This window comes from Nuphar pumila, chromosome 2 (assembly GCF_984573655.1).
Source record: "Nuphar pumila chromosome 2, dmNupPumi1.hap1.1, whole genome shotgun sequence".
NCBI lineage: Eukaryota > Viridiplantae > Streptophyta > Magnoliopsida > Nymphaeales > Nymphaeaceae > Nuphar > Nuphar pumila.
This window is the reverse complement of record NC_143250.1, coordinates 100,656,301-100,683,000: the sequence shown is the minus strand read 5'-3', so window position 1 is coordinate 100,683,000 and position 26,700 is coordinate 100,656,301. Positions and strand designations below refer to the sequence as shown.

The 26,700-nt window shown below is 36.2% G+C and overlaps 2 protein-coding genes across 2 annotated transcripts in view; one reads left to right on the top strand and one right to left on the bottom strand.

Moving 5' to 3' along the window:
• Window positions 1-18,044, top strand: part of LOC149846393 (uncharacterized protein At5g01610-like) — a 66,715-nt gene extending 48,671 nt beyond the window's left edge. Inside the window, exon 3 of the mRNA XM_089996335.1 lies at window positions 17,524-18,044. Within this exon, the coding sequence (XP_089852461.1) occupies window positions 17,524-17,894 (371 nt within the window). The 3' untranslated portion in view covers window positions 17,895-18,044. The remainder of the gene's footprint in view (window positions 1-17,523) is intronic.
• Window positions 18,045-22,325: 4,281 nt separating this feature from the next.
• Window positions 22,326-25,108, bottom strand: LOC149846392 (uncharacterized). Its single transcript, XM_089997970.1, has 3 exons — window positions 25,048-25,108; window positions 24,389-24,919; window positions 22,326-22,533 (listed from the first exon to the last, which is right to left on the bottom strand). Exons 1-2 carry the CDS (start codon window positions 25,082-25,084, stop codon window positions 24,390-24,392), a joined length of 567 nt encoding a protein of 188 aa, XP_089854096.1. The 5' UTR covers window positions 25,085-25,108; the 3' UTR covers window positions 22,326-22,533; window position 24,389.
• Window positions 25,109-26,700: the final 1,592 nt, after the last annotated feature.

Here is a 26,700-nt window from a genome sequence, read left to right as displayed (position 1 = left end):
TATCCCTTATCCTAACCCAAAATCCTGCATACACCCACATGGTTCAATAGACCCATTTAACTAAGAGGGGTATCTAGATCCAAACTCCTATGTAGGGATGGCAATGGACCGGGGCGAGGGGTGGGGGAAAAGATCTCCACCCCGCCCCATCTCAAAATACGAACCTCCATCCCCGCACGGGGATGAATTTTAACCTCCACTCCGCCTCCATCCCCGTTTCATGTCCTCCATCCCTTGTTCAAACAGGGGCGAGGCGGGGCCTCGTTTCTCCTCGGTCTATTGTCATCCCTTAGAAGGTTTGGGGAGGGGCGGGGCAAGACGGGGATTGGGACGGGGGCGGGGCGGGGGAAAGCGTAAGTTCATTCCCGCCTCCATCCCCGCACGGGGATGGATTTTAACCTTCATCCTCGTTTCATGCCCTTTATCCCGGTCCAAACAGGGCGAGGCGGGGCCCCGTTTTCCCCCGGTCCACTGCCATCCCTACTTTTATGCTAACTGGGTGGGGATGCTATCAGTAAACTCCAGGTGGGGTCACGGACACCCAAGCCCTTACGATGTCCACCGGTCAAAGGCACTTGCAAAATTGGTGGGAGCCGAACCTAGGATGAAGCGGTCAGCACCTTCTCCCCTGGCTTTCTGCCACTTGGGAGACCTGGGTGAGTGATTTAAAACTTGTTTTCTACTAAGAATACATGTAAATCACATCTATAAGGTTTGATCAACAAAAATTAAACAATTATGATGCTAGAATGCCAAAATTTTGGCATGTCAAACTTGTGGTGTATCAATTGACATGTCAAAATTTTGCATTTTGTCTACTTTACATTCCCTCTTGATGCTAGAATCTATTCATGCTATCAATCAGCCATGGATCCCAAAAACAAAAAGTAAGTTCTTTTTAAAGCAAATGGGTAACAAATTTAGGCTGTCATATCATGAAATGACACAGATCCCAATACACTCCATAATGATCTCCAAGAACATAAAAATATTTGGATAAAAACATGATAGCTAAAAGGTTACATGAAAAATATTGAATGAATAATTCTATTCATAATAGACATTAAAAATACAGAAGAAAAATTACATTGAATAACTCTAGTCATGATGGACACTAGAGAAACAAAAGGAAAATTACATAAGTTTCTCACTACAATACTCTCAAAGCACACACAAAATACCTAATATTACCTGTCACTCTCTCAATGTTACACATACATGTACACTTTATTTATAAAGGAGAAAGGGAGAATGAGAGGAATCCCTCTTAATAACAAAAAAGGAGAAGCCTCCCAATGGCTAGAAGTCGTTGGCAGCTAGTTGATGCAACTTTTCGTGAAATTATTTTTCAATAAAAATTGTTTATGCAAACCATGCATCAAATCTTAAAATTTCGGTTCACACTAGTGGTAAAGTCCAACGGGATTAAAAGCTTTTGTACTCCACACAATGACAAAACTTTATTGCCTTAAGTAAAAGAATAAATAAAACATTCTACCCTATTACAATTGTTGAGCTGAAAGTAAAAATTATTACAACCCCATTAAATGGCCAAAGGCCCAAAAAAATTTAAAAATAAATAAAGACAAAAAGATGCAGGGCTCCTTTCGCCGACTAGCTCTCTTGTTTCGCACAGGCACGACCCTAGCGACAACACTTCCTTGGCACACGTGAATCCACCTGCAAAACATCCAAAACACTCAAACCAAAATGCATGCACCAATTGGGCTTCCCAATATAACTACGGTTAGTTTGCACAAATAAAAATAATTAAATCCACAAAAATTGCAGGCAGTATCTAATTAAATTCACTACTTAAAGAACTAACATCTAGATTAATATGCAACAACGTTCTAAAATAAAAAGACTAAGGAAACAAACTAAGCAGAGGACACAAGTTGTAACAAAACACACAGACCTGGTATGCAACTGGGATCAAAGCAGCGTGCCGCCAGTGAGTCTTAAAAATTCACTTCCAACCACCTGTTACTGCTGCAACCGATTGACCATACAGATCTGCGTGATTGCTGGATCACGCAGGTCTGTTTGTAATGACTGATCAGGCCCAGCCTGGGACCAAATCAGGTCGAGTTTGAGTAACTGAGTAGGCTGATGATAGGCAGATAAAAAAAAAGGGAATATATGTCAAGCAGCCACGCTGACCGAGAAAAGATAGTGCAAGTCTGGTCAAGCAGATGCTGATGACTGAGCAGATCAACACAGGCAGATCACGCTGATCTACGTGATCTGCATGATGAATCAATCGCAACAGGCGCAGATCAGGGTTGCCAAACCCGAACCCAATATAAACGATGGGTTATGCAGGTCGGATCTGCACTGACAGACAGACCTGCGAACTCTTGCCTGTGTGGTTCGAGTTCTGCGAATCCACGCAGATCTGCTTGTTCAAAACAAAATAAATTCAGATATGATCTGAGAACAATACCAGATCAGATCTGTATGGAAATGCAAGAACGTGCTGAATCACTTTAACGCTTTTGGCACTGCAGATCAGGACAGATCTGCGTGAGCACGCTGATCTGCATTGGGACCTGATGACAGATCTGGTATAAATTCCATGCAGACCAATCTGCAACTGTGCGTCCTATTAAACAAAAAAATTAAAAGAATGACCGACACTAAAAAAAGTTATAAACCAACGGTTTACTTTGATTATAATATAAATGCAGAAATTAGACTACCCTAAATGCAATATTTGAAAGATTAATTATACATACTCCAAACTAAAAAAATATTTAATGTGCAGAAAAATAACGAGAAGGAGGAGAAGAAGCATACCTAGTGTTTTCGAAGGAGAGGTTGAGAAAAGAGCGATCCTCTTATGAGATCAAATGTGTACCTTGCACTCCGATGACGAGGAAAAAGAGCAGCCGGCGTGAGAAGGGAAAGAAAGGGAGAAGAAGTAGAGAAGGAAGAAGAAGAAGAAGAAGAAGAGGGGAAAACCAGCTAGAGAAGAGAGAGAGAGGAGAGAGAGAGAGAGAGAGAGAGAGCAGGGGACTTGAATCCCAAGGGGAGAGATGCCCCCCCTCTCTTTGTTTAATAATATTTATACTAAAAAAATTAGGTTAGAAAGAATATTTTCTAAAGACTACCTAAATTTACAAAATTCTCAAAACTACCTTTTCTAAAACTTATTTCCAAAAGAAGGATTGTTAGAATAAATCATTGCTCAAAAACCACTAAGGTGAGATTCATTTTTGTGTGATTTTTCCTCTTTTTCTCAATTTGAGTAATGCCCTGGAAAAGTTGATAACCACGGGTGTTTATTCTATTTTTGCAATGAATCATGCACATAAACGTATATCTAATATGCATAAAATTATGCATGATCAAATTCCCTTTATGCTTATCATTTGTTAGTCCTCGAGCAAACTGACCCTTAGTAAAAACGAAACAATACATGCAAAACAACCTAACTCACTTTCGTAGGAATGACGGTTGCATTTAGTGTATGCAACAAGCTTTTTAAACCCTTGGGTTACCTTTGTGGACGAGTAAGGTCTCGTGAGGGTTTGCAGCGATGCTACCCACAAACATTTTTGTCATGTATACATCATAATTCAAATTCGAAAAATATTAGGTCGTTAAGAAGTTCGTCTAATCAAATATTTCATGCAATTACATTTTCATAACATATTTAGGGTTTTCACATACCACCATAGAAGAAAAACCTTTTTCTGTACTTTTCTAAAAATTGTAATTATCTATGCTTTATTCTCAGAAAATCACGTACACATGCCATTGCTTATTTATCCTCACTTGTATGTTTTCTATACAATTTTTCATGATTCTTTCTAAGCATTGATTTTTTTTCAATAAGCTCTTGTGATTATTTTTCTTTTTCTTTTTCACTTTTTCATTTTTTCACACTTTCACTTTTTTCAGTTGAGCACTATATCAATTTTCAGGTTTTCGTGACCCGTGTAACGAGCTTTGGGTCAGTGACTCCCAGGCCAGACGACCTTAAGGCACCAGATACAAAGTATCCCTCATACTTAATTGCTCGAGTTACTAGTGTTAAATTGTAATTCAAAAGACAATATATTTTCTATATATATTTTATATATAAAAGAAGATAGATATACATATTTCATATATATGTACATGTACCCATTTATTTATATATATAAAATATATATTTCTTTCTTGTATTAGCTGTAGGGGTATTTTAGTCATTTCTACATTTTACGCATATTCATGTTTTTTAATATGATTGTAATTCCTCTTTATTTTTTCTTAGTTTTGTATTTTTTTTTCATTTCTTATTTTTTCTTTTTATGTAATATTTCTATACACAGTCAGTGGCTGACTGTGTACAGTGTACAACAGTCAGTGGGCTGATTGTTGTACACAGTTTAAAAGATAGACGTTGGGCTGATTCCCAACGTCTCTGTTAAGAGCCGTTGGGAATAGCCCAATGACTCTTTTAAGTGTGCTTATAAATAAGGGCTATGTGAGCCCATTGAAGTTATGTATTACAGTGAGGAGTTGTCTCCTTAAGCTTATGAATACTGTGTATTTATTGCACTTCTTTTGTGGTGTAAAGCTTATAAACACTGTGCATTTATTGCACTTCTTTTGTGGTATAAAGCTTATAAACACTGCATTTATTTTGTGTCTTGAGTATTTGAAGTATCAAGTTATTTGAAAACTTGATTGTTTGCAAGGATTCTTTACATGGTATCAGAGCAAGGTTGGAGAAAGAAAGATCTTATGGATTCTCACTTTTTTGGGTGCCTCGAAAAGCATGCCCTCAATTTTTTGGTGATTGGAGTGGATTCGCTTGTTCATCCAATATTTTAGAAGACTCTTCTATCAAGAAAGGTCTAAAAATTCTTTATAGTACATATTCTTTTCATCATCTCTCATCTCTAATGGGTGAAAACGACTTTCATTTTTTTCTCAGCTTCAAACTCAATGGGATCAACTATCACGTTTGGGCCTGAAACATGAAGGCTCATATTAAAGGAAAAGGGCTTTGGGGCTATGTCTAAGGCTCAATTCCCGAACCGGAGCCAAAGATAACCTTAATGGAGAAAGGAGAAAGGAGAAATAAAAATTCTTGAAGGCAAAAAAAGAGCCAAGGCTCTTGAAGACTACACCAAAAAGCATGAAGAATAGGAGATAAGGAATTTTAAAATCCTCTCATGGATTTTCTCATCCGTAGAAACAAGAATTTTAACGCCAATATTATCAAGTTTAAGAAGGCTTCTCAAGCGTGGGAGTACCTTGAGAAGATGTACACCTCTAGGGACTTGTCCCATAAATATTACCTCCAAAAGAGGGCGCTAACTCTTAATCAAAGAGAGATGACTATAAGGGAGTATTTTGCCGAACTCTCTTCTATTTGGGATGAACTTGCTATGCCCGAACCCAAGTGGAGTGGAGAAGCTATAGAGCTTCGTCATAAACAATTTGAAGAAGATAGATTTTTTAATTTTTTGAATGGGCTTAGACCTGAATTTGAACAAATCCGGTCTTCTCTTTTATCCGCCTTCACTTCCCTCTCTCATGAAGACTTAATTATTTTTACTAAGTGAGGAAGAGACTCTTATGGGTATAAGCAAGAACAACCCAAGTGTTCTAGCTACACCTTCCAATAATGAAGAAAATGAAGGAGTTAATGCCGTCTCAAGACTGGGGAGCAACTTAAGGACCTACAAGCCTCCTCACTTCAAGAATCAAAATTCAAGTGGTCAAGGAGGGAAGAAGGATTATAGCAAGCTTTTATGCCATTTTTGTAAGGAACCGAGGCATATCAAGCCTATTTGCCCAAAGTGAAAAAAGTTATTTGCCATGGCTACTACATCTCAACCTCAAAAGGAAGAGTGCTTGTCATCTTCAAATGGAGCTCTCTCATTGCAACAAATCGTAGATGCACTTCAATCTCTTCTAATAGGGGCTATTTTCGAAGCCGCTATGTCAACCTCTTATCCTTCCGGTAAGACCTCTTGGCTTTTAGATTCGGGTGCTTCTTTTCATATGACCCCAAGTTTTAGTTTTTTTTTTAATACTCAAAAAATTCTTCTTCATCTTTTGTTTCAACCGCGGATGAAACATCTCTTGAAGTAAAAGGAATAGGAAATTTTGAAAAATAAGGGTTCTTTATTCAAAAAATTAGATTTATACCCAAATTAAACTTAAATTTGCTTTCCGTTTCTCAACTCTCGGATCATGGGTGTGATATAAAGTTTTCATCTAACAAATGTTGGATACAGGATCGTCGGTCCGAAAGATTGATTGGGGAAGGCTCTAGGAAGGGCGATCTATAATATGTCGATTCACTTCAAATTTCAAAGAACCCGTTTTGTAATGTTGTCCAACAAAAGAATATTAATGTGTGGCACAAGAGACTTGGACATTCAAATATTTCAAAAAAAAATCATTTACCTTTTGTTAAAAGTCTATGTAAAAGTGATTTCACTTGTAACGACTGTATTCTTGGGAAAATGAAAAAATTGCCTTTTTGTCAAAGATCTATGTTTACAACAAGACCTTTTGAAATTATCCATTCGGATATATGGGGACCGGCACCCGTCCTATCAAAAAGAGGATTTGCATATTATGTCATTTTTGTTGACGACTACACGAGATATTGTTGGATTTATTTTCTTAAACACAAATATGAAGTTTTCTCGATTTTTAAAACCTATCATATGATGATTAAAAATCAATTTAATGAGAACCTAAAAATTTTTAGAACAGACTCTGGTGGAGAATACCTTTCAAGTGAATTAAAAAATTATCTTGAAAGTCATGGTATTCTTCACCAAAGATCTTATCTGAAAACCCCTCAACAAAATGGATTAGCCGAAAGGAAGCATAAACATATAATAGAGACAACTCGAACATTACTTGTTTCTTAAAACATCCCAAAAGGTTTTTGGGCTGAAGCGGCTTTAGCATATCTGTCTATCTGATAAATCGACTATCTTCTAAAAACTTGAACAATATCTCGCCTTTTGAAAAAATGTATACCAAAGTACCCGACTATAGTCGGTTGAGAATTTTCGGTTGTAAATGCTTCGTTCTTACTGACAAGAACGACAAGCTTTCACCAAAAGCCATTGCATGCGCTTTTCTTGGATATTTTGAAACCCAAAAAGGGTTTCGTTGTTATGATATTAAGAATGATAAGCTATATGTTTCCAGAAATGTGAGTTTTCTGGAAAATGTTAATGGTTTTGAAATGAGTGAACCCTTTGAAGAAAACATGGATTACTCTTTTTTATTTGAAATGTTAGCACATGATGATGATAGTGATGGCGATTTCATTCATAATGACGTCAATGATAAAGAAGATGGCTCTTCCCATCCACCTATCTCCCAACTTAGAAATGAAGGAGCATTGAGAGATCCTATAACATATACCCATAGAGATAAAAACAGTTTTAGGAGTGCAATTGAAAAATTCAGTGAACCTAGTAGTTCCAATTCAACAAATGATGAAAACCTACGAAGAACTGAGAGAAGTAGAAATATGCCTTCTAGGTTTATTTCATATGACTCGTTTACTCCTAAACATAGAGCCTGCCTTAGCGCCATTCATTCCTATATAGAACCCAGAAACTTTGAAGAAGCCAAAAAGAATGATGAATGACTGAAAGCAATGGAATGTGAGCTTTCAACTCTCAACCGGTCAAAAACTTGGGAGTTCCAAGATCTTCCTATCGGTAAGAAAGCAATAGAGTGTAGATGGATATTTAAGGTAAAAACTAAGATCGATGGATCTCTTGAGAGATATAAGGCTCGATTAGTTGCAAAGAGATATAGTCAAGAATACAGGATTGACTATGAAGAAACTTTTGCCCCTGTGGCCCGAATGATCACTGTTCGATGTCTCATTACCGTTGCCTCAATCAACAAATAGAACATCTATCAAATGGATGTTAAAAATGCCTTCTTAAATGGTGATATGAATGAAGATGTATATATGAATGTTCCACCAGGAATGGAGACTCCAAAAGGGAAAGTGTTTCGCCTTCGAAAAACACTTTATGGTTTAAAACAAACCCCTAAGGCTTGGTATGATAGATTTAATTCCGTAATGTTAGAAAATGGTTTTTCTTCCTGTTTCACTAACACTGCCTTATTTGTTAGAAAAACTAATGCAGGGATTGTCATTGTGCTCTTATATATGGATGATATGCTTATAACCGGAAGTAATTCTAAAGGGGTTAAAAGCATAAAATCAATTTTGAATAATAGGTTTGAAATGTTTGATTTGAGATTTCTAACTTATTTTTTGGGTATTGAAGTAGCATACTCTCATAGAGGGTATTTTTTATCTTAAACTAAGCTTGCCTCTGAGATTATTGACAGGTCAGGTATTACGGATGATAAGGTTTGTGAAACTCCTGCTATAGTATGAGCCAAAATGAAGATTGATGATGGTATTCCTCTCTACGATCTCACCCCCTACAAACAACTTGTGGGATCTTTGATGTATCTAAGTATTACTAAACTAGATATTCTCATGCAGTTCATACTGCAAGTCAGTTCCAACATGTACCAACATCAGTTCACATGAGTGCCATCTTGCGGATTGTGAGATACATAAAGGGCACACTAAACAAGGGAGTATTCTTATCCTCTTCTTCTGAATTAAAATTAATTGCTTATACTGACTCTGACTGGGGAGGTGACTCAAATAACCGTCACTCCACCACTGGTTTTTGTGTGTTTTTAGGAGACTCGTTGGTTTCATGGAGATGTAAGAAGCAACAAAAAGTGTCTCTATCCTCAACAAAAGCTGAATATCGTGTCATGACGACTACTACCGTGAAAATTGTATGGATTCATCAACTATTAGAAAACATGAGGATTTCAATAGAAGGGCCCACCAAACTATGTTGTGATAACAAAAGTGCAATATACATTGCCAAAAACCATAGTTTTCATGAGCAGACTAAACACATTTAGATGGACGGTCACTATGTTCGGGAAGTGTATTCGAAAGGAGTTATAGATCTTCCATATGTAATTTTAGAATATCAGTTGACAGATTTCTTCACCAAAGCTTTGTGTGCTCCGCGGTTCAATTTCCTCCTTGGCAAACTTTCGGTCATCTTGCCTTAAGTTTGAGGGGTGGTGTTAAATTGTAATTCAAAAGACAATGTATTTTCTATATATTTTATATATATAAAAGAAGATACATATACATATATATTTCATATATATGTACATGTACCCATCTACTTATATATATAAAATATATATTTCTTTATTGTATTAGCTATAGGGGTATTTTAGTCACTTCTATATTTTACGCATATTCATGTTTTTTAATATGATTGTAATTCCTCCTTTTTATTTTTTCTTATTTTTGTATTTTTTTTTTCATTTCTTTTTTTTATGTAATATTTTTTTACACAGTCAATGGCTGACTGTGTACAGTGTACAACAGTCAACCCACTGACTGTTGTACACTGTTTAAAAGATAGACGTTGGGCCGATTCTCAACGTCTCTATTAAGAGCCATTGGGAAAAGTGTGCTTATAAATAAGGGCTATGTGAGCCCATTGAAGTTATGTATTACAGTAAAGAAGTATCAAGTTATTTGAAAACTTGATTGTTTGCAAGCTTATGACTCTGGGTCCTTTATAGGTTCAATGATCTCGGGGTCTAGCGAGCGTCGCCCTTGTATACACCTTGGGTAGAGACTGGTGTAGCAACCGTCCTAAGGGTTGGTTTTCTAACTATCCTAACGCGCAATCGCGATAAAACCACACCACGAAAGTAGGCAAAAACAAAACAAACTGGAAATAAACAACCACCACTCAATGCAGATATAGATTTTCAAAGCAAACTACAACATAGTCACCTAGGAGGGTACCCTAATAGGTGGGTCGTGCAGGAAAAAACAAGTGAGCTCTATGTTTTGCACTCAGCGTGGTTCTAGTAATCCTAAATAAATAACAAAAGCAAACTAGGCAATTCTAAATATCAACAGAAAAGTAAACTAAGCAATCCTAAATAAAATGCAAAAGCAAACTAGAAATCCTAGATAAACGCGAAAAAGACAATAAAGTGAGTACTAAGTTTTTAAATTGCCGTTCCTCAGCAACAATGCCAAAAATTTGATGCAACTTTTTGTGAAAGTATTTTTAAAAGGTATTTTTCAATAAAAATCGTTTATGCAAACCGTACACCAAATTTCAAAATTCTTGTTTACACTAGTGGTGAAGGCTGGGTCGAACACATGGAACAAGATTAAAAGCTTTTATACTCCGTACAATGACAAAACTTTATTGCCTTAAGTAAAAGAATAAATAAAACTTTCTACCCTATTACAATTGTCAAGCAGAAAGTAAAAATTATTACAACCCTATTAAATGGCCAAAGGCCAAAACAAAAATTAAAAATAAAGAAAGACAAAAAGCTGCCGGGCTCCTTCTTTCGCGGACTAGCTCTCTTGCTTCGCACGGGCATGACCCTAGCGATATCACTTCCTTCGCACACGTGACTGCAAAACTCCTAAAACACGCAAACCAAAATGCACACACCAATTGGGCTTCCCGATATAACTACGGTTAGTTTGCATAAATAAAAATAATTAATTCCATAAAAATTGCAGGTAGTATCGAATTAAATTCACTACTTAAAGAACTAAACATCTAGATTAATATGCAACAACGTTCTAAAATAAAAAGACTAAGGAAACAAACTAAGCTGAGGACACAAGTTGTAACAAAACACGTAGACCTCGTACACAACTAGGATCAAAGCAGCGTGACTCCAGCGAGTCTTAAAAATTCTCTTCCAGCCACCTGTTACTGCTGCAGCCGATTGACCATATAGATCTGCGTGATTGCTGAATCACGTAGGTCTGTTTGTAATAACTGATCAGGCCCAGCCTGGTTACTCAGGCTGACTGAATCAGGTCGAGTTTGAGTAACCGATCAGGCTCATGATAGGCAGATAAAAAAAAAGAGAATGTATGGCAAGCAGACCGAGAGAAGATGGTGCAAGTCTGGTCAAGCAGATGCTGATGACTGAGCAGATCAACACAGGCAGATCATGCTGATCTGCGTGATCTGCATGATGAATCAATCCCAACAGGTGCAGATTGGGGTTACCAAACCCGAACCCAATGTAAAGGATGGGTTATGCAGGTCGGATCTGCACTGTCAGGCCGACCTGCGAACTCTTGCCTGCGTGGGTCAAGTAATACGAATCCATGCAGATCTGCTTGTTGAAAACAAAATAAATTCAGATATGATCTGAGAACAATACCAGATCAGATCTGTATGGAAATGCAAGAACGTGCTGAATCACTTTAACACTTTCGACACTGCAGATCAGGACTGATCTGCATGAACACACTGATGTGCGTTGGGACCTGATGACAGATCTGGTATAAATTCCATGCAGACCAATCTGCAACTGTGCGTCCTATTAACCAAAAAAAATTAAAAGAATGACTGACACTAAAAAAAATTATAAACCAACGATTTACTTTGATTATAATATAAATGTAGAAAGTAAAACAAAAATCAGACTACCCTAAATGCAATATTTGAAAGATTAATTATACGTACTCCAAACTAAAAAAATATTTAATGTGCAGAAAAATAACGAGAAGGCGGAGAAGAAGCATACCTGGTGTTTCCGAAGGAGAGGTTGAGAAAAGAGCGGTCCTCCTATGAAATCGCATGTGTACCCTGCACTTCGATGACGAGGAAAAGAAGCATCCGGCGAGAGAAGGGAAAGAAAGGGAGAAAAAAAGTAGAGAAGGAAGAAAAAGGGAAAACCAGCTGGAGAAGAGAGAGAGAGAGAGCAGGGGGTGTGAATCCCAAGGGGAGAGACGCCCCTCTCTTTGTTTAATAATATTTATACTAAAAAAATTAGGTTAGAAAGAATATTTTCTAAAGACTACCTAAATTTACGAAATTCTCAAAACTACCTTTTCTAAAACTTATTTCCAAAAGAAGGGCTGTTAGAATAAATCATTTCTCAAAAACCACTTTAGTGAGATTCATTTTGTGTGATTTTTCCTCGTTTTCTGAATTTGAGTAATGCCCTGGAAAAGTTGATAACCACAGATGTTTATTCTATTTTTGCGATGAATCATGCACATAAACGTATATCCTATGTCACATGGGTGCAGATGCGGCACTTTAAAAAAACTTGGGTGCGGGGGTGCAAGAAGGATAATATATATATATATATATATATATATATATATATATATATATATATATATATATATATATATATATATATATATAGACTTGATTAGGGTTAACTGAATCTACTTTTGGATAGAAATGGACCTTAGTGTGGTTAACTTTACCTAACACAAAGGAAGTTGTGTCCAAGTGTCGCACCCGCTTGGGTGCGGGTGCAGTGCCCTGTTAGAAGAGTCCGTGTGACATAGCGTATATCTAATATGCATGATCACTAGTCAAACAAGGTTGACTAGGTCTCAACGGCTAGAATTTCTAGTCATTGGGACTAACTCAACTTGTTTGACTTAGTCTCTAATATATATATATATATACACACACAAAAGGATACATTTAATATTAACACTCCCTAAAACTCAGGGTGACTCACTCTACCATTACATAAAATACCATCATTTGTCTTCATCAATTTCTTTAATTCATTGCTTCATTGAGGAGGTGCTCTATCATATGCTCCATTACACAAGAGATCTTTAATTATCATCAATCCTTGAAAACCTGTAAATAGATTTAATAAAACAACTCACTATACAAAAATATATCTTAATAAGATTTTAAAGGATAATTATATTAGCTATATATTATGAAAAGAGGATGGCCAAACGCACAATATATAAAAAGTATTTAATTTAACATCATTTAAAGTGAACAAAATATTAATTTTATACAATAAACTTTTATCATTTTAATCATACATGAAAACATGCATTATTTAAAGTGAATACACATATATTTATCACATAAAAAACATGATTATTAAAGAAAGAACTCACAAAAGAGTTAAGATTACAAGACAATTTTATACAATGGAAGACATAAAAGATAAGAGTGTTAAAGAAACATTAATTTCTTTTAAAAGATAATACCAAGTGTCAAATACACACAGTAGCCACTATTGGCATACACAGAAGAGATTTCACTAATGAAATGTTTAGAAAAGCATGTAATGAAATATGTAGAATTTACAAAAAAATAAAGTGCAAAAGCACATAAGTCCAAGCATGGACAACACAAAGATACAAAGGCACAATACAAGCACAAAAGTGCATAAGCACAAGTCCACTATGGGACAATACAAAGAGCCAACAAAGGGAAACACAAACAAAAAAGAATATATATTTGTCTACTGAATATATGTTTGGAAAAACATAACCTTATGCAAATTATGCAAGACAATTAATCATGGAATAACTTAACTAAAGCATATATAATGCAAAATGCATGAAAATATTTCAACAACTATTTCTCATAAAAGAGCAAATGAGTTTAGAAAAATTATGAAGAAATTTTAAAAATCTCATACATCATAATGAATAAATTTTGCAAATTAAAATATTAGTTTGACCATCACAAGAAATTGTCTCACTAGATCTTCAATCCTCAAAAATCAAGTGTATCAGTGACTAGAACAAGAGCACAGGCATAATATCACTAAAGGGCCAAAGACATACACAAAAGTGTGTATAAACATCTCTTGTTTGCATGTAATGACGCTCAAAACAAGTGTATTAGCAACTAGATCAAGAGCATAATCACAAAGCCAACGATAGGCTAAAATCATACATAAAGGTATGAATAAACATCTCTTGTCTACATATAATGATACCCAAAATACAAGTGTATCAACGACTAGATCAAGAGTATAATCTCAATGGCAACAATAGGCTAAAATTATAGACAAAGGTATGAACAAATATCTCTTGTCTACATATAATGACACTTAGATAACAAGCATAAAAAGGAGAAGACACTCGATGTAAGAAAGTTTGTAATGGAAACACACTAATGTTATCAATAAGAATATCAATTATAACCATCTTTCGAAACATCATGGTTTCAAAAATAAATAGTCACCACAAATAAACTGAGTTATAAGCATCAATAATAACAATGACCATACAATAAATGATTGATACACCATACTCAGATCCAGAGATCAAACAACTGTCAGTTAGAGTCAAACCATAAGTTGACAATCTAAATTGACATAAAACAAGGTTCACGCAACTCACCCCAACAAACATCTTTGAATCAACAAAAACATATATAGATCCAGAGGTCAATCGACTATCAATCAGATTCAAGATTAGTGTCAACACGACACTCATAAACTTTGATAATAGCAGATTGATTAGATGATTTGAGGTGCACACATAACTCACCTCAACAACTTATTCAGAATACCAGTAATAATGGGTTCAGAGGCCAATCAACCATCCATCATACTTAAAACAAGTGATATGAGGTTCACACATAACTCACCTCAACAGTTAACCTTGACGCAACAACAAGGTCAAGAGAGATGATGCATCATATATATAATTCTGTGATTGACAAAATCAATGCCATAAGAAGGCAATAAATACTCACATAATTCATTTTTTAAATAGGTGAGTTCATATCAAGCATTCAATTTGAAAGAAAAATAAGTTTTAAATCAAATCCAATAAAGTTAGGTAAAAAAACCTTAGCATAAAAATTTGGGTAATCATGTGCATAATAATATTTCAATTGATGTAATTATATGCAATACATGATATCTTATGACAATTTTCACAAATTTTACATGCCCAATATAGGCACTCTACATAGAGAAGGGATCATAAATCTAGCAATAATAAACAAATGCACTAAACACATCACATACAAAAAGGTCAATAAGTCTCATTAGAGAGACAAGAGAAGATATGATCTCTAATTATGAATCCATATGTCATGTAACAAATATGAAATTTCTAAGAAAAATATCAAAGCGTAAGAGAGAAACCATTAGAATTTGCAAAAGTGCACAAGTTCCCGAATCAATAAATCACCAATGGACAAAAAACACACAAATCCACTAAGGACTAAATGATAAGTATAAAAGAAAAAATAAGTTTTAACAATGCTCAAGAGGAAGCATAATCACAATAATCCACTAAGAGAAGGATACAACCTAAAATAGATAAACACATTTAATATTTTAAAATATGTATTCGAGTATATGATAACAAGTCATGCTTAATACTTATAAAAATTACTTGAGGCATATACCAAGAGATTTCACAAGTCATTAATTTTGAAAATAATCTTACTTAATAAGTTGTATAATGATAGAATCATATCACTCACGTACATGAAATAACACATTCATATGATAATAAAAAAGACCTCTATGAGAGCATAATATCTTAGTCCCATAATTAAAAATAACCTAAAGAAACATCACAATATATTAACAATCCTAAGGTAGTTCATGTATACACATACATTAAGGAACATTCAAACATAAATTTTAATATTTTGCAAAACATGAACACATAGGATTTTAAGAAATCACATATCTTAGCAAAAAATATAGTTTTTCACTATATATTCATAATTCAAAAATATATATTTCATATATCAAAAGATAACAATCTCAATGTATTCTAATTTCAAAAGAAAAACATGTAATATTAAGATAACCCATTTAGAAAAAACACCTACCATACATATAAAGGTAGAAAGACAAGAATACATACTGGAATGTGAAATCCTTGAGTCCATACCATTCATAAATATGAATCATTTTTAAGACCATAATGTCAAGGCTTTGATAATGGTCTCCAAGAACATAAAAACATTTGGATAAAAACATGAGAGTTAAATGGTTACGTGAAAAATAGTTAATGAACAGTTCTATTCATAATGAACATTAGCAATACAAAAGAAAAATTACATTGAATAACTCTGGTCATAATGGACACTAGAGAAACAAAAGGAAAAAATTATATAAGTTCTTCACTACATAACTCTCAAAGCACACATAAAATACCTAATACTACCTATCACTCTCTCAACATTCCACGTACACACACCTTTTATATATAGAGGAGAAAGGGAGGAAGAGACAAAGTCCTCTCAATAGCCAAAAAGGAGAAGCCTCAAGTTTGATAGCTCCCAACGGGTAGAATTTCTAGCCGTTGGGACTAAGTCAACTTGTTTGATTTATATATATATATATATATATATATATATATATATATATATATATATATATATATATATATATATATATATATATCAGTGTTGTGAGAGGCGTACGCCTCAGTACTTGAAGTGTACGCCTCACAGGCGAGGCGCACCCTCAAGGTACTGAGGCGCACACTCAGTACCTGAAGCGTTGATATTTCTTTTAGCCTTTTTATGTTTCATTTGTTCATAAGATGACTTTTATGACCTCCTAATACTTTGAGAATTCTATATCACAAGGACGAAGACATGACAAGGCCTACAAAGACACTATGTATAATATTTTAGTAGATTTTCATAATAAAAAAGATCAAAAGTTATATATTAAATTTAAGAAATATATAATTATATATCATCACTGTGTTTAACCTTGCATAAAAATCATATAATGTACTCATGTCTCGAATCCATATATCACATCCATGTTTGTATATTGTATACGTATCCATGTGACGTCACCTGAGATATAATAAAAAGAACAAAGTGTACTTGATTACCGATATGCTAGCATGCACCCATCTGGATGCGTGTGTATTCCATAGTCATAAATCTAATTAGCGATTTTCTTGACAAAGGAAAATGTCATGATAATCTTTAAAATTTATTTTCCTCAGGAAAATCTTAAAAAATATTGGTATATTTAAAATTTTAATATATATTAGATAAACTATGTAGAAAAATATAGGCAAAAAATATAAAAATGCCAAGATCACATTATAACAAGAAAATATTGTGATAAAAGATGTGATATTTTCAAAATTGGCGATATTTTGAAATATCACATTTTTCTCGAGATTGTGTCAGTTTTTTAAAATCTCACAATAAAATCACGATATTTAAAAAAATGGCCGGTATTTGTGACTATGGTGTGCACTTAGTTTGGCTATCAATGCAAAATCCTCTTGCTGGATCCATATTAAACTCTACCTTTATCAAATTTTGGATATGGATTTGGGTTGGGATCTTGTACACAAAAGTCAGATTTGGATATGGATCTGGTGTGTTCAGTTAATGGCGAACGCAGAGATTGGTGCTGAATCTTTATTTTATTTTCTTATGATTTTGTACTAAAATAACTAAAAGCAAATTAGTAGTTCTTATTTAAAATTTCCATTATTTTTATTAATATTATATATTTTATTATTCTGATCATGAAGCTTACGCTTCAACGCCTCGAGGCTTACGCCTCGCTTCATAACATGCTCAACGCCTCGCTTCGCCTCATCGCATTTAACAACCTTGATATATATATATATATAATACATTTAATCTTAACATGTCATGTCAGTTGATGTGATCTAGATTGAATGTTGTGTTGCAGGGAAGATACAGAAGCCACTGCCGGAACTTCTAAAACAATATGATCTGGCAATAGGCATTTTCCCCAGGGATGCGACCAATTATGAATTTAATGAAGAGACAGGAAAGCTAACTGTGTTCATACCATCTATATGTGAAGTTGGTTACAAGGACTCATCTGTGTTGCGGTTTTCTACCACTGTGGTTGGGTATATGGAAAAGGGGAAGCTTGCTGACATTGAAGGGATGAAGACAAAGGTGGTGATTTGGACAAAAGTGACTTCCATTTCATCAGAAGGTTCAAAGCTTTATTTCACATCTGGGATTAAGAAGGGGAGGAGCCGTGAAGCTTATGAGGTGCTTAGAGATGGTGTAAGTGTGGAAAAGTTTTAACCATTGGGGTGGTGTAAGTAAAAGGTTTTTAAGTTTGTAAGTTTGAGCACTTTGCCATATGCATCAGTGAAATGGATATGGATGCTATTGTAACTCTTTCCACTGAACTATGTTTTTATGTATGGAAAAAGTTTGTTGGGTTTAATCTCACCTTTCTGTTTGCCTAGAGAAAATTCTGTATATAGCCCAAGTTTTAGGTTTAGCTTTTGGTGAGTAGATGCAGCTTAACCAAAAGGTATGCATGATGGACTTATGATGGCTTGATTGGACTCCAAGGCCTGTTTGCTTCATGCAACTTACATGGACAAGTTATGAGCTTTTATCCCCCCATGTAATCCTTTCCCACCATGAATGAAACAAATGATGGGAAAGTGCCATGCTGGCACAAGTGAGCCCTAATTTTTTCCACTACCAACCACTTTTTGTGTAAATCCTTTCCTACCTCTTCTCCGTAAAACCTTTTACATGAGAAGGCTGAGCTGGCAGGATTTTTTAGAAGTCTGTCTCATGTAAAGGCTTTCATTTACATGGGAACGAAACAAAAGAGGCCTAAGAAGTGGTAAGAGGTAGAGGATATAATCTTACCTCCATTAGAAAGCAACTAAGAAATATTCACTTGCTTCTGGGTGCATCTCTTTCACCCATTTTGGTGAGAGAATTAAGGTGGGATTGCACCTCCCCCCTTGAGGAAAGGCTTTCCACCAGCTTTTCTTACTGTGGGTTTCTTTTTAACAAGGGCACGCTTGGAAGGGAGAAAAACTCTCATGGGAAAAGAAAGTTTTGCTTATGAGAGTTTTTTATATGAGAAGTTTTCCAAACGAAAGTCTTTTGCTTGTTTGTATAGCATGAGAAAAACAGAGTGAAAAAATGTGAAAAAACGAGAGAGGAGGAAGGTGGTGTGATGGAGGGTGGTGGTGGTGGTGAGATGGGTGATGGGGAGTGTAAAAATAAATTCTCTTGGGAAGAAACATTCCTCCAACCCCCATGGAGAAATATTTTCTATCAAAAAATATACATTTTAGAAAAACTCTCTCAGCAAAAAAGTCTCGTTTGGAAGGGTCAGAAAATCCATACAGAATTTTCATTTTGCATCGCTTTTCCTACATCTTTCTCGCTTCCAAACGTGCCCTAAATGTGCATTTTGGTGTCTTCACTCGAAACAAACATTAAAAAAAGACTTTCTCATGAGCTTTTTTTCACATGATTCTACTATCATGTGGAATGGAAATCTTGTGAGGTTTGTGTTTCTCTTTCTCACGTCTGAAACAAACACCATAGTTACTTTTGGTTTCTTTCCTCTCCAATTTAAGCATGAAGATTGCCTAGGCCCTTCATTATCAATTATGATAATCTGAGCAAGCAAACTCTCTCTCTCTCTCTCTCTCTCTCTCTCTCTCTCTCTCTCTCTCTCTCTCTCTCTCACACACACACACACACACACACACACAGAGGCTTAGCTGGGGGGGGGGGGGGGCAGGACTGGGCTGTAGCCCAGTCCTGCCTCCCGAAAAAGTTAAATTTTTTTAAAAGCCCAGTCCTAGCCCAGCCCTGATTCCATATGAAATAGATTTTTATCCATTTTTTAGCCCAGCCCTGACTGCAGCAAATAGTTTGATTTGTCCATATGAAATAGATTTTTATTAATAATTGTAGCTATTTTTTATTTTATCTCAAAAAAAAATTTTCGGGGGCAGCGCCCCCGAACCCCCCAACTATCACACAAATTTTTTTTTCTACAGCCCTGTTTGCCCCCCCCCCCCCCCCCTCACATGAATCCTAGCTATGCCCCTGCACACACACACAGTTTACTAGAAATTTCTCCTTAGCTAGGGCTGCACATGATCCAGCCTGAGCTATTTGAGCTTGGCTCAGCGCAACTAGAGTTGGGGTCAAGCTGATCCAGAAAACATAACATATATTCTTTCAAAGGTTTTAACATGTACAAGGGGACGAGGAGTTGAACTTGAACCTTCATTTTTTCCTTTAATGTGTATTTGATGGCGTTGGGATTTAAGATCCCATATGAGATCCTAGGATCTCCAATCATAGATGCAGCATTTGAAAAGTGGGGGCAGAGAGAGAGAGAGATCTAATGCGTGAAATAAAAAATTCATGATGTTCCGACCGACTGGGGATTCATGAACTTGGGGAGTCTTTGAGGATCTCCTCTGCAAAAGCTGGGGATTTGGCATGGGCTTTGTGCCAGACCAGATCTTATTTAAATACCCCTTTAATTTCAAGAAGACTAACCGTTGGAGAAAGTGCACTGGCACGGGCTCTGTGCCAGACTAGATCTTATTCAAACACCCCCCTTAATTTCAAGAATAACCGTTGGGGCAAGTGCTCTCTCTCTCTCTCTCCCTCTCTCTCTCTCTCAGCATAGAGATATCTATGTATATTGACAAGCTTTATCTAGTTTCAACGAGCCTAAGCTGATCCTCAAGCTCCTTGTTTAACTAAATGAGCTTCAAGCTAGGCTCAATCTAAGCTCGTTTAACAAATGAACCAAGATCAAGCTGAGCTTTACTAGGACAAACTCAAGCTTCTGCAAATAGCCCGGCTCATTGTGCAGCACCACTTATCTCACAAAAACAGGGGGAAAAATCTCGCGGACAGCGAGGGCATGACATTGTTGCCAAAGCTCTAAGTGAAATAGGGAAGGGATCAGGCATGAGGTGGAGAGGAAATCCAATGATGGGACCAAGTACCTTAGGAGGCACTCTGCCCAATCACTAGATGCCACGCAATGACCAATTTGGGAGGTAGAGAGTGGATATCTGAAATCCATTTACTCAGCCGCACCAGTCATCTTGGATGTTACCCTCTTCCGTGAAATGGGATTCCCAACCCTACCAACCATTGTGTAAAAATCTTTAACATGGTTTACCCTCTTTCTTTTAAGACTTTTCCCTCCACGCACTACCATGACCTCAATATAGTAGGCGTATATGGGCATGTGGGACCCTTCTCAGCCTTTTGGCTAAGATCAAGTATATGCTTATGTAGGAGACATGGTAGCAATGGGGCCCTTCCAACCAGCCACAAATCTTATTCTCGGGAAAATGCAGCAAGAGAAAATCTTGTTATATTCTGAAAAATGAGTTTTTTGGGAAAAAACTCCGGAATATATATATATATATATATATATATATATATATATATATATATATATATATATATATATATATATATATATATATATATATATATATATATATATATATATATATATATATATGAGAAATTTTCAAATACCCCCCCCCAAACGTTTTGGCCTGAGCACACCAAACTTTTCAGAGTTTGCAAATGCCCACCAAAGTTTTTACCTGGGTTAATCAAATGACCCCAATTTAATTCCCTCTAATTAATTTGGTTGTAATTTTTTTAAAATGACCATGCTACCCATATGTCTTGTCACATGAGAAAACCTAGTTTTTAGGAAGCCTTTTTTCCACATATCACAAGTCGTGAGTATGTCGACTCTCTCTCTCTCTCTCTCTCTCTCTCTCTCTCTCTTGAGAAACCAAACAGACGTTACACTTAGAGATCGCATAGTCACCATCATGGCAATAGCTAACTGATCTTGACTCTTGAAATAGTAAAACTTTTGTCAATTATAACCAGATTGGCTTTTGGGTCAAATGAAAATGCATTTAGTTTCGGTTCATATATTTATCAGGTAAGTGATTGAGGAACCAAACGGACCTAGTTGCGCTTAGAACTCGCATAGTCACTTCATGGCAATAACTAATTGATTTTGATTCTTGAAATAGTAAAATTTTCCTATATATATGTAGAGAGAGTAGGCAAAATGTGTTTCTATTGCCTTAATATTGGTTAAAAATGTGATATTTTCAAACTAAGCAATATTTATAAAATACCACGTTTTTGGGGGGCATAATATCATCCTTTGAGAATATAAAGATATTTTCATAATGTCAGCAAATTTTTTGGGACAATGCTTCCATTAGTGTTACAAAAGACATACATCAGATGCCAATCAAGTTTGGGAGTTCTGATCTCTTTTTATCCAAGACAGATAAAGCTAGGATTCCTACCTAAAAGACAAAAACATAAGAATGTCCTTTATATATATTCTCTCTTAACAAAACCCTAGCAAGGGCTTTTGGTTTAAAGAAAGTGAACCACCAAAGGAGCAAGCATTGAAGAACCGAAACTGAGTGAAAAAACTAGGATGAGTTTCTAGACCAGCAAAATTTCCAATTTTTAGGCATTCGGGCCTCAAAATGCATCTCAAAGAGAAGGAAATAATGAGGAATTTGGTGTTTGTTAGAACCAATAATGTAAATTATTACCTTATTTGCACCGCTAGCCCCCTGCATCCATCGACCATGTGCAACTTTGCAACCTCCATGCAAGCAATACATAATTTGTTTTTGATCTTTAAATGCTTAAATAACAAGCTTCATGGAAGTAAAATCCAAATCATCATAGAATTATCAACAAAGTGATCCATTTTATATTTGTTCCCTGTGAGTTAAGGACTCCTCTTGTTGTGTCATATAAAATAACAATCAGTAGAAAATTCCCCATTTCCACTCATCTTTTTCCAAAATTCCACATAGATGAGATGATAGAACATGCAAGAGGCTCCTGTTCTCTAGCGTCCAACTCCAACCTGATAACCAGGAAAAAAGGATTATTTTCCAGCAGGAAAACGCCTGAGTTCATCATGGACATTGATATTTGTGGAACACTTCTCCTTTTTGTTTGATAAAGAGAACTATGACACAAAAATAAAACCTAAAAGGTATTCTTCCCTTTCTCTTTTTCTCTTCTCCAAGAAACCCTATCATGAGTTACGGTTTAAAGAAATATAGCATTTAGATGACTTGAAATCGAAATAAAACTTGATTTGTTCTTTGGACCAGAGAAATTTTCAGAATTGATATCAAGGCCACTAATGAACGCTAAGAATAAGTAGCAATAAATAGTAAAGAATACAGGTTATTTAAAAGTAGACAAGGTGATTCAACTATGTTCAAGTTCATAATAAAGTCATCAGTCCAAAATAAAGTTAGCCCCTGACATTTCACTAGACCAGAAAAATTGGCAATCTCCATGAGGCAATGAACAGGTTGCTTTACAATACTAACAATGATGATTATTCAGCTTGATGTTCCTAGATGAATCTTTGAAACATCATCAGTGGATTAACAAAGTGATTCATTTTACATTGTTATATGTATATAAGGGCATATATTTTTTTCACCACCTAGAAGAAGACATCCAAGTTGCCAACGTCCATTCATCGTATTGTGCAATCCCAAGTAGAAGAGACAGCAGAAGATGATTCATTGTATACATTTCAAGAGCAAGAGCTTCCCTTTCCCTACTGTCAAATTCAACTATGGAATCTATTTACATCATCCTTTAGTGATCAACACGACCACCCACAACAAAGTGGTACCTCTATCAGCCATCACAAGCCATCCTGCAGCAATTGTTTGCGAGCAAACTTCTGTTCCTCCTATCAACCTGTCCCTCGCTCTTAGCACAAGCAGCTTACTCTGCCTACACCAACTAAAACTGCATGTTCCAACATCTTTCGTTAAGATAATCCAGTGACTATTCTTCTTCTTTGTCCCTTCCTTTATTGTCTTTAACGTGCATCCAATCCTTACTGTCATTTTTACACCTCTGCTTTATCATCAAAGCATCAAACTTAATTTTCATAGTATGACAAGAAATTTAAATTTTCTTATCCTAAAAATTTCTACAATCAACCACGATAAGTGTCTTGATCATCCTAGCATTTGTTCTAGTATAAATGCACCATGTTATGGGCCTTGAGAGTTATCAAAACCAATGCAAAAAGGGAGCAGGATAACCCAGTTGCCATGCTAATCTCTCTCACAGTTTTCCTTTCACGCTATCGGTTGGCAAGATGCATGACCTGTTCTTTTTTTGCAAATTACAGATCTATGACTAGCAAGGATCACACAATGAAATCAGGCAAGATAAAATCCAACAGGAAAGGAAGGCCTTTTGGGAAAACAGTAAGGTTTACAATTGCATCATCACGACTTAATTGCAGCTTATCGCGAAAAAGAATTTATGGAATCTGTTGCTCGATGTCAAAATTTGAAGCCTATAAAATTAGATTGATTGATAGCACAATATGATTCATTGGTAGCGTTTGTTTGGTCCCTTTAGTGAGTGGTTGGACATTTTCCATCACACATCGGTTAAAAAAACACCGTCATATGCCGAAGTAACAAATTCAACAGCAAGTGTTAGTCGAGATGTAATTGGACATTGGTATAGTTTCTGGCGCATCGTCTTGGAACGGTTCTTCAAAAATGTTGAAAATGAAGCACTAAAACGAAATCAATCTGAATTCGAAGCAACCTTTAAATTTCAAAATTCTAAACAAACCACTGAAGCATAAAGCATGAATCATCAGTAGGAATGATGGTGATAAGATTTGAGAATTCAGAAAATCAAGCAAAGCATTTGGGGATCAAAATTACTTTAATTCTGATTCGCGGGTTGTTGCCGCAATTGCCGAAGCCGATCGATCCACTGGTCGTCCTGGATCTGATCGGCCCAAGAAGGGTGCAAACCACCAAAGCTGACATTCCTCATTGCGTTGACGATCGCCGAGCTCCTCTCGGGCGGCAAAGGGGCGCTCCTCCTGCTCTCGTCCTCCCTAAAAGCCGCCAACATGGCCGTCTCCGAATCTTGCCTCGATCTCTCCTCTTCTTCCTCTTCATCATGATCATCCTCGCCATGCCCACCACTATGATTATCATGAACGAGATCGATGGTCGAGATTCCGTTCCTCACCAAATCGATCAAGGAGACGCCGTTGCAGAAAAAAATGTGGTTCTCGAAGGATGCCCCATCATGGTCATCTACATAATGATGAGAAATCCCATGATGGTTATCACCACCACCACCATCATGATTGAAGATCAAGAAATCTTCCCCTCCGTTATCCTCTGTTGAGATTGGCTCGTAGTAATCGGCCGCACCGTCGTCGGATTCGCTAGCGGAATCGTCTTCGTCGTTCACCAAAATCCCAAGAAGGAACGGCGTTAGATGCAATTCTCAAATAATGGTATCGATTGATTCAATATAAAGAGAAGCATCAGAGAGAGAGAGAGAGAGAGAGAGAGAGAGAGAGTACCGCCGGCGTCAGAAGAACGCGCGCGAGGAATAGACATTTTCCGGCCACGCAGAAGAGAGCGAGAGAGAGAGAGAGAGAGAGAGGGCACAACCCACACGGTGGGTTCTTCTAGTGCTCCGAGACTTCACCTAAACGTGCAAGGTGCGATCAGGGTTCGGACCAAACTTGCGAACCTACTAGACACGGTTAGTGCCCAACTTTCTGCAACTGTGATTCCCTAGGGTGGGTCGACTATAATGCAATTGTAACAGCCTGACCGAAAAGACCTATCAGGAGGTTCGAGTGAGGCTGCTCCGGGGGTGGACCTTGGTTCGGGCCATTTGATTAATAGATTTGGATAATCCTAATTAAGTTAGCTCATTAGTCATGTATCCAAATATTGCATAGTATATCTAATCCAAGATGTAGCCAAGTGCAATCAAGCCAGGACTGTCAACGGCTCCAGTTTGTATTGGGTACCCGACCGGACTTAAACCCAAGTTTCCCGTGTACAGTCATGAAAAGTGCTGACATGAATAATCTTCAAGTCCAACTGAACCCGACCCGAGCAATATATGGGCAGGCTTGGGTGTAATAACTATAATTTCTAAATGTTAAATAAATTCATTTTATGAAATTAAACCCTATGGATTTTAAACTGGGTCTGAAGTTCAGAAGCTTGATCCAACTGATATTTGAATCTGGATCTTCTACTAGATCTGGATACTCTGATATCTGATCCTTTAACGGATTGAAGTATTAGTCAAATAGATTTTTTAGCGGATCTGGATATTTATTCAAGTCTATATTTTAGGGACATACCTATAAATATTTAAATTGTTCAGGAGTAAAATAGTAATTTACCATCACAAGAGTATATTTTGATAAATATTTAAAATATTTAAGGGCAAAAAGGTAATTTTGCATCCAAGTGACAACTTTGTTACTTGAAATTAGACCAAGGGTATTTTGGTAGTTTTAAAAAAGATTTTTGAATTTTAAAAAGTTTAAGAGTTTTTCAGAAAACAAGATAATGTTTTTTTCTAAAACCATTTTCCAAAAAAAGGTGGGAGACAAAGAAAAAGGTGAAAGGCAATGGTTTTTCTAAAACCATTTCCCATGGTTTTTTCCAAAAAGCATCTCCTAAAAAAATCCTATAAATATCCTCTCCCCCCTTCTCTCTCTAACCCATTTCTCTTCTCTCCCTCTCCTCACACGCCCCTCTCTCCCTTCTCTCCTTTTCCCTCTTTCTCTCTCTAGTTTTTTTTACCCCAAATACCAAATTTTTCTTGATTTATTCTGTTAGAAATTGAAATTTTTATGTTCCCTACTGCTACCTATCGCCAGTCTTTGATTTGTTGGAGTGTTAGTAGTTCAAAATCAACTTTTAGAGCATGGCTAACAGATGTTTTGCCCAAATCGGTGGCAGTTTTGAGATAGCACCACAAAAGCGTTGCCAAATTTTTGTTAGAAAAGGGTATGTACCTGTAGAACTCATTTGAGCTCTTGTGTTAACTTATAGGACCTCTTAGCTTCCTCGTGAGCCTTTACAATTTTTTTATGGACTAAAATGCGGTGATTATGCCAAAAATTTAGTCCATTTACGTTAAAATTTTTAGAAATACTTCTGTTTTTTTAGAAATACTTTCAATTTTTCAGAGATTCTGTCAAAAT

Coding starts and splice junctions, on each gene's coding strand:
- LOC149846392 (XM_089997970.1), bottom strand. CDS start 25,084: ATGTCTATTCCTCGCGCGCGTTCTTCTGACGCCGGCG. Junction 24,920..25,047: donor GCGTTCTTCTGACGCCGGCG/GTACTCTCTCTC, acceptor TGAACGACGAAG/ACGATTCCGCTAGCGAATCC.